General features: G+C 43.3%; 1 protein-coding gene across 1 annotated transcript in view; it reads right to left on the bottom strand.

The window, feature by feature from the left end:
• AGBL1 (ATP/GTP binding protein like 1) overlaps nucleotides 1-16,054 on the bottom strand; it is a 268,169-nt gene that overhangs the window by 206,381 nt on the left and 45,734 nt on the right. The window contains exons 11-15 of the mRNA XM_030498061.1: nucleotides 14,592-15,187; nucleotides 9,843-9,926; nucleotides 8,735-8,821; nucleotides 8,227-8,375; nucleotides 4,654-4,741 (exon numbers count right to left, since the gene is read on the bottom strand). Of these exons, the coding sequence (XP_030353921.1) occupies nucleotides 4,654-4,741; nucleotides 8,227-8,375; nucleotides 8,735-8,821; nucleotides 9,843-9,926; nucleotides 14,592-15,187 (1,004 nt within the window). The remainder of the gene's footprint in view (nucleotides 1-4,653; nucleotides 4,742-8,226; nucleotides 8,376-8,734; nucleotides 8,822-9,842; nucleotides 9,927-14,591; nucleotides 15,188-16,054) is intronic.

Raw genomic sequence — 16,054 nt, 5'->3', positions numbered from 1 at the left:
ATTTTTCCTCTTTGCCTCCCTCTCCATCTACTGCTATCACCCCAAGATGGCTCTATTGCCTCCCTGTTCCTCCACAGGCTGATAGTTTTAATTCCTCACCCCTCTTCATCACAACATTCTACCACACCAGCTTGAAGCCTAAATTAACAAGCAAGGAAGAGGGAAGGAAAAAGAGACCCTAGCAACATCTAGTCCTCACCACCTTATTTGTGTTCTCTTTCAGAGCGTTCAAAGCCTCACATATCATCTAGAAACTAATACACTGATTATTGGAAAGAAAACAAGAGGCCAAAGTGTGCTTTTTTAAATCAGCATGCAAGCTGTATCTGCTGTGCCTTTCAGTCACTTTGTAATAGTGAAACCATTTTGCTTTCTGTTTTCCTTCAGAAATCATGTACAGGTAGCAAATTTCTAGCATAGCCTAGAATGGAGAGTTAATTAATAATAATTATAAGACTACTTATCACTTACTCTGCACAATAATTCTTTGTGCTTAAAAGACCTTTGCAAGCATTATCTAATTAAAACTTCCTTCCCATTTATCTATTCCCATTCTTTGCATGGCAGATAAGTAACTCTAATTTTCTATCCTTTATAGATGGGTAAAAGTGAGACACAGACAGGTGAAGCCACTTGGCCAAAGATACAGACAGGTCAGTGAAGGAGCTGGACTGTGTCTCAGGAATTCAAAAGCACCAAGCTACACAAGAACATCATCTCTTGGTCATCTCATCTTTAGACTTCCTGTCTGCAGTGCAAAGCACTGGTGGGTGATGGAATATGACGTTATATCAGCTTAGGCTAAAATGGCCAAAGAAAATACCAGTATCCCAGATTTCTAGTCCATTTCAAAACAGAGTTCAAATGGAAAGTAAACTATTTATCGCCATTCCATTTGTCCAAAATCCTTTTATCACCTGGAGTCTTGTGTCCTCATTTTACATGCCTTGACCTTCTTACTTCTCTAAGTGTGGCTGCCAAATGAAACATGCTTTACTAACACATAAAACCCCCAGGACTTAACAATTTACAGGGCATGGCTGTTATTTTGGGGTCTGCATGTTGGAAATTGGAAAATGCACAACACAACTTCCTTTTCAAGGTCCAAATCCTTGTTAAGGCATCTTTATTGTCAAGATTGCAGACAGGATATTCCCACAGCCATCTTGCTCTTAAGGCTTTCAGTTGTAATGTAAAGGTCAGGCAGGCACTCTCCGACTGACTGGTGTCTCAGCTCTCCCTTGTAGATATCATTAGGACTGAGGGGTGGCCTGCTAATGTTAGATGATTTCATCTAATACAATGATAAAGATGCTGAAAAGAGAAGACATAATTCTGACACCTTTATGATCACCAAACAGCCAAGTCCTTCATGGTGGTGTGAGAACAAACCACTAATCATTACCTGTGAACTGACTATTGTCTAAAAAACCTGGAGGTTAGATAATAGGCTGAGAATGAGCCATGAAACCAAAGGGACAAGTACGCTGTCACCAATTCAGCATACTGCCATAGTTCCTTAAATAATTTGCAGGAAAGGAATATTATTCAGTGCATAAAAGGTGCCAAGACAGCAAGTGAATTAGATGATCTTATAGTAACTGCAACTCTGTTTATCATGGATGTATCCTGTCACTTCGCGAAGAGGCAATAAAATAGAGCAGAAGTGTCACTCAGCTTCCTTCTGACAAGAGCACTGCTAATATTCCCCATAACATAAAAACTCTCATGAGACATATGGGAAAGGTATGCAATGACAGAGCTGTGCCACAACATTCATCTTCATGAGTGAACTATCCCATCTTCAGTGAAGATGAATGTCGGCAAAGATCAGCCAACGTGCATCACTCAGGCATCTTGCAATCACGCCTATCCTCCCACTGTCCTTCAGCTCAGAGGCTGCTCTCAATAAAAGCCCTCCTGCAAGAGCAATTCAGGACATCTTTGAGCTCCTCATTTTCGTAGGTATATCACTCTTTTCCCATATTTATGACTAATTCCTAGTAGAAGTAACTAGATGAGGTTCCCTTCAAAACGTGCCAGTCCCACTCCATGATACCCATGACCAGGAAATGAGATCTTTCCCCAAAACACATGTAGCATGATATCACTATAGCAATCACATCTATTCTGAGCCAAAGCCTGAGCAACCCCAAACATACTTTCTTCAGGTTCCCTGTCACCTACAACTTCTCGTGACTGGGAATCTCTATTATAATCACTGAAATAAAAACATTATGAAGTTTTAGTAGGGGTGAAAGTGCATGTATGCACTGAAATATAAACCTGGAATAAGCAGTAAATGAGACAGACAACAAGTAGTTATCCTAGATGAACATGTTGCCAAATAATTCAATGTACAGTTAGAAAACACAGAATATTCCAAATCAGTAAAACTCAATTCTCTCACATATTCTAAACAAGAATCTGATTACAAGCTTCATTGTACAATCACAGCTTAATCTCAGCTGCTATTGAATCACTGCACAGTAACTGCCTTGTTAATGACATGAGAAGCCACTGCTATGGTAATCAGCACATAAAGCTTGCCCAACCAGAAACCCATGCTCACAGGAGCCAGAGGTTACAGACATGCAAAGGGAAGCCCCTGCACCACAATACATTAGCTCTTGAGCTTGGAAAGGTTAGGTGAATAATGGTTAATGAACAGGACTTGGAACGAAATAGAATAACTACTCAGATTGCTATAGACAGGATGCCAACTTGAGAGATGATGATCTGAACCTTCACCCCTTACCCTTCCACCCCCTGCAAAAAAAGGGACAAAATCAAAAAGATTACAACAGAGATTTGGGATAGTTTTTTTTTTGTGGCAACAAGAGTTTGAACCTCTGCTACTCCTGGAAGGCACCCCACTGTCATTGTTAGAATTTATTGTCTCATCACATCCACTTGTGAACATAGCCACCTCTGAACCTAACAGCAAAATTGAGAACTACAACCCAAATAAAGTGTCTTACAAAGAGAAAATCCATTATTTCACATCAGTTTCAAAAATCAGCCTCATCACACGAGTTCATGAAGGAAAGGATTCCATGTAGAACTTCAGAAAAAGTTCAGCTTTGTCCTGACACCACTACTTACCATGCAGACAATTATCGTTGTTGCCAATTGTGTTAGCACCTTTCTGTTTTCTGGTATTTCCTTGCCTGTCTGCAGTCACTGGGTAGCCCAAACTCTGCGCTTCAGCTACAAGGTCTTAAGGGCAAGGACCAGACTTTCAGTTTGTTTAGGCAGTGCCTAAGGCAATACTCAGTCTTGAAACATGAAGGCATTTCAGTGATGCAAATTGGTGAATAGGAATCTTGATACAAAAAATAATGAGAAAAACAAAAAAGGGGGGGTAAAACTTGTCATTTGGGCATTCTCAGCCCCAACGTTCAGGTCATGATAGGTAAGGCCAGGCTAAAATAGTTGATTAATGCTGAAATATTTGGTTATAAAGTATGAGAACTTCGCCAGTTTCCTTCTTGTTCAATTCTGTTCCCCAGCCGTCAACTCTGCATAGATTTTCTAAGCCACAACACAGCAATTATCCTAATCCTGAAAGCCCTTTCAATCGTCATCTTTAAAATAATTAATCAGTGTTGTGGATAGCATTTTGGAAGCCTTGAGAAAATAAAAGAGGGTTCATTCAACCTACTAAAACCCCAAGCTCTGCACTTGTCTCCTTTGACTGCAGTACCCAGAATTAATCAGGGATCAGTTTTCTGCATGGAAATGAGGTACCCGAGTAAGAATGTTTCTCACATGAGTCAAGGTCCAGCTCAGATGCAAGATGAGACTGATCTAGAGCTTTTCTTCTGAGGCTCTGACACACTGCAGAAACAGGGAACTTGCACAAATATCAGCACTGAGCTTGTCAGAACTCCTTTATGTCCCTGTTGCCTGACTCCAGTAGAAAGACAGAAGTTCCCATAGGACAGTGAGTAAGGCTAATCCCTACTGTTTCTGCTACCAGGACAAGGTCTACATTATGCCAATAAGCGTGGTCCACAGAGCAGTTTGCCTTTTAGGATTTGAGATCCAGCTTTGCAGAGAAGGGAATATCATGAAGATACTAAGGTATAGAGGTAGATTCATAAATAGCTAAATGTGTATTTGTATATGTCTATTTCTACGTATATATTTATGCCGGTGTAGTAGTGTATGTACATAAACACATACACACCCCTGAACACCCCTGTGTATATGCTAACCCTTTCTTTACCTCCTAAGCTCCTACATCTCTTACAAAAATCAATGTATGCAAAAGAAAAACACTGATCTCATCCAGCTTATTTCTTCTGGGATTGGGGGAAAAGCCAACCACACTACCTCTGCAGGTTAAGCTTCCTTGTATTCCTGGCTGCATCAGCATGGTTTGAGCACTCCCCATTCCGTTTCCTCCTCCTTGCTCCTAGGGAAGTTAATTCTGTACATGCCCTGTTTCTCCCCAGGCATCTAATATAGAGATCTCACTTGTAGTTGTTCTCTGAAGGTGGAAGCATATAACACGTTGAACGAGCACCAATTTAGAGACATTTGGAACAGGTGACACTGGCAGTCAGAGGTTAACAACATCAATACAGTTAACAGGAGGGGAGGAGATGGGGAAGGAAGCCACAAATCATTCACCCCAAATGCACTTACTTGTAGTAGCAGATATCATGGCCTGCTCGAAGCCAGCGAGGTCTGCCCTGGAGAGCTTCCTTTACCGAATACATGACCAGCTGCATGCCTATATAGAACAAGACAGTTTAAAGTGACATCACTACCCTGGTTGGAGAAGACAGGGGTGGGGAGGAAGAGGCTAAACAAGAAGCATCATTATTTGCCTGTGCTATCTCTGCAGGTAGTTTATGCAAAGTAAATACATTTCCCAAAGCTTTGTTCTGATATAGCCATGTCTGTACAAAAAGCACCTCCAGAAGAAATGAGCTGAATGGTGTTCATTAGAAACTAAATTATCCTACAGGCCTTTGCAAAGGAGGACTTCAAGCTGCTCAGTTTACAAACAGAGGAAGGGAAGGAAAAGAATAGAAATGAAGGTATCAACAAGATCAGTAATTTGCTTAGACTGGTATTTTATGTTTGGCTGCACCTTTACTGAAACCTTAATCCTACCTCAGCATTAGATGAGCATTCAGTACCACACCTTCAGAAAGTAGCAAGCAAAACTCGAAGGTTTTAAACTTGCCGTTAGACCTAAATAATACTTATGTGTCATAAATGTTGATTACAATAGCACCCGTCTTTGTACCATAATATAGCATAAGATTACTTCATGACCTCCAAAATATTACCATTGCATGCCCTGATGCACAAGGGAGGCTTTCTCTGCTCTGACCTGAGTATGCATCACTCACATCTCCATGAAGCCAGCCCATCTGCAGGCAGTTTTTTTATCAAATTCCTATTCCTTTTCTTTCCACACCTGCCTGCTCTTCTACAGGTACAATAAAGCACTCACCCTCACCAGGGAAGTTCTCAGCAACATCCAGCAGACCCAGCATAGCCCTGGCTGAGCCCAGCAATGATGCTGGTGGCACTTCTGTGGAAGCATGTTTACAAAAGGAAAAAAGCCCTTTCAAACACATATGTATGTTGATAAGTCGTGCCCCCCCGAGCCTTCGTTTGGCTCTTCTTGTGCTGGGAGCAAGTGATGCTTGAAAATTATTAGTACTGGTGACATATTTCCATAAGCAGCTTTTCAGCTTCCCTTCTTCCTTTGAGTTTCTCTGTTAAACATTCCAACGTTTTAAGAGCTACCAAGACTACTGGTAGAAGTGCATTTCCAGCTCACTTTTGGCTGCGTAGCCTATGGCTAGGAATAACTTCTGTGTTGCTGTTTCCTGAACCAGCACCATGAGCCACATACGAGAAGCAATTCTGTGTTTGGTTCCAGAATATGGGCCACAGGGAGGTGAGACACACAGGCCTGTCCAGAAGCCCAGTTCATCAGACAAGGGATGTGAGGCTTAGGGTCTGCAGTGCTCTCAACATCCCAGATGCCAGGTCCTGCTCTTCTCTGTAAGTCCCAAGGGCACACACCCCAAACTGCCTCAGAGTGATGATTGATACTGGTCTGCTATCTTGTTTTAATTAAAAAACCCAACAAACATACAACTAAACAAAAAAAACCTGAACAACATTTTTTCCTTTCAACTTTCCCCATGGAAACATCTGGTTTTAGAAAACAAACATAAATCAGGCTTCTGATAAAATCCCATTATTTCCCATGGTAGAGTAAGTTAGTGGAAAAGATGGAAGGAGAGAGGTAGAGGCTGCACCTCCTGACTTGCTCTGCTCCTGGTCACATCTGTTTCATTAAATATCCTTTTTGCTGTTTTGAAAGTTAGACAGTGCCATCTAACCAAGAGCAAAGCGGAAGGGAAAAATGAAAACAGATCAGTAACCAGGAGCTGTACAATATTGCCACCCATGGCACTTTGGCACTACATCACAAATGGAAGATTTTAGTATTATAACATGGGCATTAACCCAGGAAAGTGCAGGGGGAATGTAGCAAATAAACAGCATCTCTTACCAACAGTGTGTGTAAATATGCATGTGCTGGAAGGGATAGCGAGCTGTGCTCAGCCAAGCCAGATAAGCTAGAGCTTCCTTGCCATCTCAGAGCAGCAGAAGTAACCCACAGAAGAATTGCTTTAACTGCCAATCCCACATAGAAGCCAGACAAAAGCAAGCCATGGCTTAGCCTCCCTCCTTGTACTGGATAGTATTTGCACATTTTTCTCCCACATATACTTTTCATTGCACGCTTGAACATCCGAGTCATGTACAATTTTGGGTGCACAAAATGAGATTATAAATGCTGGCAACAGCCAAACTAGCGGATAACAAGCAACCTTCCAGCAATAGGTTAGATATAAGGAAGAAATTCTTTACTGTGAGGGTGCTGAGGCGCTGGCACAGGGTGCCCAGAGAAGCTGTGGCTGCCCCATCCCTGGCAGTGTTCAAGGCCAGGTTGGACACAGGGGCTTGGAGCAACCTGCTCTAGTGGAAGGTGTCCCTGCCTGTGGCAGGGGGTTGGAACTGGATGATTTTAAGGTCTTTTCCAACCCAAACCATTCTATGATGCTATAATAATAGCCAGAATCACAAGCTATGAAGCAGCTGGTGGCTGTATCAGAGGTTGTATTGTGGTTTACTGTAGGATGTCAACATTCCAGACACACCACACTGAATTGTTTAGTAATTAAGGGAAGTAGAATAAGACTATAGGTGGAAAGAAAAAAAAAAAAAAAAAAAATCATTTTCATTTGGGATCTATATGAGTACTTGAACTCCAGTCCTCAGGGTTAAAGAGCAAGTGCTTTATAATTAATTATGCCACTCATCCAGCCAGTTTCACTAATACAAATGACAAATCATTCCAGCTCCTAGGGCTATTTGTTTTAGGCACATTGATCCTGAGAGACTTCTCCTGGTGATGGCAAAGCCTGTATCCATAGGGCTTCGGAGGAATGCAAAGTCTGATATTAGGGGCTTATTAAACATTCCTAGTTGGGTCTAGAGCTGGTGTAAATTAACTCAGCTCCATGGAAACAAATGAAAAACAGCTTATACTAGCTAAGAATTCAACCCATGCAGAAGAAACAATTTCTCTTCTAAAATGGGCATTGAAAGCTGAGACTTGCCATGCCTGTTTCTGAGCAATACTGCCTTCCTCCTGAACCACAGACTGTGACAGGAGCTTAAAGACAGCAAGGAACAGAATCTTTCTTTTAATCATTAATATCAGCAGAAGTCTCAGCAGGTCTGAAGGCAGAGATGTCTTTCTGGACAAGCCCAAAGGATCAGGAATATTTGTTTGAGGATTATCTACACTTATTTAAATCTTAGAAGCACTTTCCAATCCTATGCTGCTCATTCAATTCCAACAGATTGTCTTTTTTTTCCCCTCTCCCAAGCCCAATGCCATTTTTCCTCTGTTCCAGTCTCTAAACACAGAACAGCGACATTTTTTTTCCCCACAAATCCTCTCCCAGGTCTCAATGTTCAGCTTGCTCCTCAGTCCTCCTGACGATAGAAAGGTCCTTTGAGAAATCGAAAATAACTCTTTCAGTGGATTTCAGGGCAGATAAGATTAAATTTACAGCCTCCCTTCTACTTATAGACATGGAAAGTTCAAAACCTTCACAGCGTTAAAAGGATATTCCTGTGAACAGAAGACCACTGCAATTCCCCAATGACTCATACCATAGTTAAATTGGCTGTTGAACTTCTCACAGTTGATAATGTTGAAGCGGTAGGGAACTGCTAATTTCATGCCACGGACTTCAAAGTAGAACCACTGGTGCTGCTGGTTGCTGTTCACGTCCGCATTCATAATTAAGTCATATTCAAACCTGTAAAGGAAGACCAGAAAAGATGGTGGCCATGAACACCACCCAGTCTGCCACTGAAGCTGCTGAGGAGACCAGGCTAGACACTCAAATTCTCTAACATCCCATGCGAGCCAAAGAACACCATCAAACTAGCGGTACTCAGACACACCATTGACTACTCACACTATGTTAGTCACGTCAAAGCATTTTGACCTCTGTTTTCTCACTGCTAGTACCTTCGTGACATCTAGGTGTTGGCAGGCATTGTGTCATATAACCTGCTTCACTGGCCAACCTTTTCAAACCTAAGAGGACTCCACTGTTTCATGCTGTGGTCACACCAGAAAGGTAGGCTGGGACTCAGCTGCAGGCATACTTACTCACGCACTTGGATGGCTTTGCGAAGGTTTCCTGATTCAAACTTGGAGAAGAATGTCAGACAGCCTGGAGCACCTGGGCTTGAGTTACTGCAGTGAATCAAAGCAAGGATAACTATAGCAGGTTGCTTCAAAAGACAAGCTTTTATATATATAATATATTTAATAAGCAAGAGCCTGAGAAGTAGCAAGACCTGAGCAAATCCATAATCTTCCTATCCAATGCATCATTCTCTACTCTTACTTAGTGATTCTGAATAGCCTCTTATTTTCCTTTCCCAGTACTCCCTTTTGCCCCAGTTCGTATTTATTTTCTTTATCCTAGTTACTTTCCCTACTGAATTATTCCCATTAGCTTATTAATTGTACAAGGCATTTTTATACTATTCATTTACTCTTCCCTCATCTATATATTTTCCTTCTCCTAAAGCTTAGAAACTGTTAAATTCATCTTGAAAACTTCATAACTTTCTCCTACCTCAAACTGTCCTTCACCTTTTTTACCTCTAAAGAACATTCTCCAAGTCATTCATCCTTCCTCTGAATGCAATTTCTTCGTATCTGGGACCCTCTCAGCTGCCCTGTGCTACATCTTCTCAAAGACCCCAATTTCTGGCCATAGTTGAGCACTTGAAACTGTTCACAAGGCTTGATGTACTGTGTTCAGAAGCCTTTTGTAAGCACTCAGGATACACCTACAGCCCATGACACTAACTGTACAGACACTGAAGTGCGGTCGCAGTAGGAAATGCTGTTTCAGGGTGTAGGGAGACTGCATCTGAATTCATAGGTATAGTTCCCAGCATCAGCCTGCATGCTTCTGTTCCAAATCACTACATACAGTGCAGACATACCCAGGGACACCATACAGTTGCTTCGAGGTGTAGATTTTTTTGTTTCGTCTAAAAAGTTTCAAGGCTATCTTGGTCCAGTGGCTTCCCAGAGCCACATACAAGGAAACTCCTCCTCCTGTATATTTTTCCTGTTGGGCCTTTATCTCCTAGGTTATTTTTTCTATACCTTTATCAGACCTGAACAAGTGAACTGAGCTCACTACCTAACCCACCACTGACAGTGCCCCTGGCTACAGTACTCAATCCAAGTTACTCACCTGGGCTCATCTAAATCAAAAACAGTTCTGCCTATCACATCACCCGGCTGGATTAAGCGGCGAACATCATCTAGTACTTTGTCCCTAGAAAAAAAAACAGAAAAAAAGGGCAAATTGTAATGATATTGTGAGAAATCTCAGTACAGGATAATCTTGTAGAAGAAATATGAAGAGGCTTAGGCCATTGAGTCGGCTTCATTTGGAGCTCGGTTAAGGTGCCTCTATACAAACGCCCGTAGTATGGGGAACAAGCAAGAGGAATTAGAGATGTGTGCAAGGCTACGGGAATATGATGTCATTGGTATCACAGAAACATGGTGGGATGGCTCCTATGACTGGAATGTCGGAATGGAAGGTTACAGGCTGTTTAGAAAAGACAGGCCAGGCAGACGGGGAGGGGGCGTTGCTATCTAACTCTGTCTGGGGATGGGTGATGAGGTAACAGAGTGTTTGTGGGTCAGGATCAAAGGGAAAACAGCAACAGGGGACATTACGGTGGGGATCTGTTACAGGCCGCCTGATCAAGAGGACTCTGTGGATGAAGCGCTCTACAGACAGATAGGAGCAGCCTCACGCTCGCAGGCCCTGGTCCTCATGGGGGACTTCAACCATCCTGACATCTGTTGGAGGGACGGTACGGCCCAGCACAAGCAATCCAGGAGGTTCCTCAATTGTGTGGAAGACAACTTCCTCTTTCAAGCAGTAGAGGAGCCGACGAGGAGAGGTGCCATGCTGGACCTTGTGCTCACCAACAGGGAGGGACTGGTTGGAAATGTAACGCTCCAGGGCAGCCTTGGCTCTAGTGATGACGAGATGGTTGAGTTTGAGATCCTCAGGACGGTGAGAAGAGCGTGCAGCAAGCTCACTGCCCTGGACTTCAAGAAAGCAGACTTTGGCCTCTCCAGGAACCTCCTTAGTAAGGTTTCATGGGATACAGTCCTAGAGGGCAGGGGGGCCCAAGACTGCTGGTCGGTATTTAAGGATCACCTCCTACGTGCTCAAGAGTGTTGCATCCCGACTAGAAGAAAGTGCAGCAGGAGGGCCAGGAGACCTCCATGGATGGACAAGGAGCTGCTGAGGAAACTTAGAGGGAAAAAAGAAGCTTATAGAAGGTGGAAGCAAGGACAGGCAGCCTGGGAAGAATACAGGAGCATTGCCCGAGAAGCTAGGGACCAGGTTAGGAAAGCTAAGGCCCAGCTAGAATTAAGTTTGGCAAGGGATGTAAAAGATAACAGGAAAGGATTCTATAGACACGTAGCAAATAAAAGACAGGCTAGGGACAATGTAGGCCCTCTCCAGAAGCTATCAGGAGAACTGGCTACCATGGATTTGGAGAAGGCTGAGGTTCTTAATGACTTCTTTGCCTCAGTCTTCACCAGCAAATGCTCTGACCACACAACCCAAGTCTTGGAAAGCAAATGCAGGGACTGTGAGAACGAAGACCTTAGGCCCACTGTAGGAGAGGATCAGGTTCGAGACCATCTTAAGAACCTGAACGTGCACAAGTCCATGGGACCTGATGAAATCCATCCACGGGTCCTGAAGGAGCTGGCGAATGAAGTTGCTAAGCCACTGTCCATCATATTCGAAAAATCCTGGCAGTCAGGTGAAGTTCCCGATGACTGGAAGAAGGGTAATATAACCCCCATTTTCAAGAAGGGGAAGGTGGAAGACCCGGGGAACTACAGACCAGTCAGCCTCACCTCTGTGCCTGGCAAAATCTTGGAACAGTTTCTCCTGGAAAACATGCTAAGGCACATGAAAAACAACAAGGTGGTTGGTGACAGCCAACATGGCTTCACTAAGGGGAAATCCTGCCTGACCAATTTGGTGGCCTTCTATGATGGAGCCACGGAACTGATGGACAGGGGCAGAGCAGTTGATGTCATCTACCTGGACTTGTGCAGAGCATTCGACACTGTCCCACATGACATCCTTGTCTCTAAATTGGAGAGACATCAATTTGATAGATGGACCACTCGGTGGATAAAAAACTGGCTCGATGGCCGCACGCAAAGAGTTGTGGTAAATGGCTCGATGTCCAGTTGGAAACCTGTAACGAGTGGTGTCCCTCAGGGATCGGTGTTGGGACCGGTCCTGTTCAACATCTTTGTCGGTGACATGGACAGTGGGATTGAGTGCGCCCTCAGCAAGTTTGCCGATGACACCAAGCTGTGTGGTTCGGTTGATACGCTGGAGGGAAGGGATGCCATCCAGAGGGACCTTGACACGCTTGTGAGGTGGGCCGATGCCAACCTTATGAAGTTTAACCAAGGCAAGTGCAAGGTCCTACACCTGGGTTGGGGCAACCCCAGGCACTGCTACAGGCTGGGCAGAGAAGAGATTCAGAGCAGCCCTGCAGAAAAGGACTTGGGGGTGTTGGTTGACGAGAAGCTTAACATGAGCCGGCAGTGTGCGCTTGCAGCCCAGAAAGCCAACCGCATCCTGGGCTGCATCAAAAGAAGCGTGACCAGCAGGTCGAAGGAGGTGATCCTGCCCCTCTACTCTGCTCTTGTGAGACCCCACTTGGAGTACTGTGTACAGTTCTGGTGTCCTCAACATAAAAAGGACATGGAGCTGTTGGAGCGAGTCCAGAGGAGGGCCACGAGGATGATAAGAGGGCTGGAGCACCTCCCATATGAAGACAGGCTGAGAAAGTTGGGGCTGTTCAGCCTGGAGAAGAGAAGGCTGCGTGGTGACCTCATAGCAGCCTTCCAGTATCTGAAGGGGGTCTACAAGGATGCTGGGGAGGGACTCTTCCTTAGGGACTGTAGTGGTAGGACAAGGGGTAATGGGTTCAAACTTAAACAGAGGAAGTTTAGATTAGATATAAGGAAGAAGTTCTTTACAGGGAGGGTGGTGAAGCACTGGAATGGGTTGCCCAGGGAGGTTGTGGATGCTCCATCCCTGGCGGTGTTCAAGGCCAGGTTGGACAGAGCCTTGAGCCACATGGTTTAGGGCAAGGAGTCCCTGCCCATGGCAGGGGGGTTGGAACTAGATGATCTTAAGGTCCTTTCCAACCCTTACGATTCTATGATTCTATGATTAGGCAATTCCTTTGAAAGACTGGTAAGAAAGAGGACTTCCATGTGCTAATTCCAGGTGAACTTCCTTTGTTGGTTTGTTGTTGTTGTTGGTTTTGTTTGGTTGGGTTTTTTTACCATGAGAAATCTCCTGCTCCATTCCCTTTACAAATTGCCTTTTGGATTAAAAGACTGATTCTGTAAATTTTCTATTCTTTACACTATCCCGTCAAGTTTGATTTATCCTCAGTTCTTCTCAGTCAATGCCAATCTCCCAAATGGCCAGCCTTACCCTGTGAGGAAATATCTGCCCTATCTTACAAACCTACTAGTCTGTCTCACAGTGAATCTTGACTCTAAATCAAGCTAATTTCTACTCATTATTAAACGGAAGCTCTCTGATCCCTAAAGATGATCAAATGTGGAATACCAGATTTTCTTCCTGACCTTTGCAGCAATCATGTTATGCCCTGAAGCATGATATGATTATTCCCATTTTAGCTGTATGGTTACACATGTTATCATAGTCATAAAAGCAAAGCTTTTAGGGCAACAGTGCAAGGAGAAGATGGTAGAGTGATTTTGCCTCTAAAATAAGATTTTCAGCTTTTGTATTTGCTGCAGAAAGAATCATTATCTCTCTAGAGGTCAGGAATTAGTGGTCTTCACAAATGCCATTTGATTAGCGTTGATCAAATTTAAAGTTTAATATAGAATCCAGTCTCTATGGTATCTGCTAGTAATTCCTTATACCACTGAAAAGAAATGTAAAGTCATTGTACACAGCCCTGTATGGAGCAGACAAAGCTATTATAAAAGGATCTTCCTCTCCCAGCACAGCTTTAAAACACAGCTTTCCCCTCACATGAAAATCTGAAATAACATGGGAAAACCAGCAGCCTCCAGCAGTATGCCAGAGGGGACATCTGGTTTGATTTCTTTCTGCATGTTGCATGCCATGTATGCTGTCTTCCCCTAGTAGGCTGGGCAGAAAGGAGGGAGAGCAGTTTTCTTACCTTGCCCCCACTACCACTTTCTGGCTCATGACAGGCTTCCCAGAAGCTGAAGCACATGCTAGGGAAGAACATTCCAGAGGACCCCATGGAGCGGGCAGAGAGCAAGAGGCACAGCAAGAAGGGACACAGCAACAGAAGGGTAGACCGGGAGATTCCAGAAAACAACCTGACAGACACACAGCTCTAAGAGGACAAGAAGAATTTGTCCTCAGAGAGCCAGATGGGATCCAATGTTGCTAAAGGTGGCTGGATTAAGAGCAAGACTGAAAAAACCCATATCCTAAAAGGACACAGAGTCTTCTCCATCTCTAAAATGAACTTGTTCTCATTTGTGTTCTATCAAGGTCACAGATTCATAGCTCATTCTGGCTCTTGGGCTACTTACTTTAAGGAAAAGCTACAAATAAATCTGTGTCAGAGCTTTGGCCAGCTCAGATTTCCATCACATACAATCACACATTTATCAATAACTAGTTTAATCAGCAACAGTTTGGAATATGAGGTAGGGGAGCCTTTATGGATTCACAGAAGACATAAATAAAAGTCTCACTCCAGTATTGGTACTAGCACCTTGACCTATGAGACAAAGAAAGCAATGCACAGACAGATCACAACTCATCCACTGGCACATAGAAAGTCCATGTCAGAGATAGGAAATAGTTTTGCCGATTCCTAATCCTATATGGTAGTTATATTAAAAGAACAATCACCTTTGAACCCCATACTTGCGCTCCAACATGGACTTGCTGTAAGGAGGTGGCTGGTGACCCCAGAAATCAGGGAATGCCAAGTCTTTGTAGTCTGGTATGGACTTTACACATTTGGCCCTCGCTATGTAGAAGCGAGGGCTGTGGTATGGGATATCTCCTTGGTGTTTCTTCAGAAGGTTTATCACTGTGTCTGAGCAATCCAGGCTCCCTCCAGCACTAGAATTGATCAAGGCCTCACATTCAGGGTAAAATGTTTTTTTGCACCAAGCAGGATCTTTTGGGAGGGGACGTAAAATAAGCACATGATTCCTGGCTGGATCTTCACAGGAGTCTGCATCTTGGGCTGCTTCTGCAATGTCTCTCTTTTCATCAGTCTGATCCCATCTACATTTCTCCTTCTTTGTCCATCTCTGCAGCGGGACTTTGAAATCCTTTTCCCTTGGATCTGGTCCCATCTCTGTGACACTTTGGTTTCTCAATCTGTAGTTTGGATGTTTCCCAGAAGTAGCATTTGGAATGGAATGAGAGGGAGCAGAGAGAAGACTCTCGGTTCTGTCCTCCAAGCTCTTCTCTTCCTCAGACTCTGTTTCAAGCTCCTTTAAATTTAAAAAGCAGAAGAAATTAAAAGAAACTAAAGACAGATTGTGCTTCCTTCTAGAGGAAACCTTTCAAGAAAGAAAGAGCAAATATTTACAAGCCTCCCAAAATTGTACTCATCCAATAAGACAGCCAGAGTAAAATCAGTCCATGGACCACCTGCCAGAATTTCTCTATCCACAAAGCTGTTTCAACAGTAGTCCTCAGAAACTAAAAGGATCAGATTGAGTCATCAGAGTGAGTCAGCTCCAACCAAAACCAATTGTTCTAACAAATCAGGGAAGATAGAGTGCAAGGTATTTTTTTCTTTAAATATAAATGTTACAGCAGGGTAAAGGAGGCCAATCTGTCATGCAAAACTTCATCCCACCTTCATGCAAGAGTATAATTTGATCCCATTTGGCTACTTATGATCATAATAAATGTCACAGCATTGTGTGTACAGAAGATATGTTAAGCCAGTGATCCTTTACAGATTCATATTTGAATCATGGTTTTCAGCTCTCCTAAATTCCAGGACTTGTAATGAGTGCAATATTCCATTTCTTGTCCCAGACTGCAATAGAACAATGGTTAGAACTGTGAATTTCACTCAGCAGCAGTGCAATCTTCTCATCTCTTCCTTCAAAACACTAGTTGACAGTATTTATTTTCCACATCTCATTCTGATCTTAATATTGCCCTTGAAATTGCCAGCAAGGGTACAAATTATTACCTGACAGATTTCTCATGTGGCAATTGATTCAATAGTTCTTAGTTAATCCATACCCAGTCAAATGTCCACCAAACAACATCACTCAGTTTCTATCACTCTTGATTCACACCAATAAACTATAACAAGAAGTCTTAATCTTTGTTTTTCTAGT

The sequence above is a fragment of the Strigops habroptila genome, chromosome 9 (assembly GCF_004027225.2).
Source record: "Strigops habroptila isolate Jane chromosome 9, bStrHab1.2.pri, whole genome shotgun sequence".
Taxonomy (NCBI): domain Eukaryota; kingdom Metazoa; phylum Chordata; class Aves; order Psittaciformes; family Psittacidae; genus Strigops; species Strigops habroptila.
The sequence above is the reverse complement of the archived record's forward strand: the minus strand, read 5'-3'. Positions and strand labels throughout refer to the sequence as shown.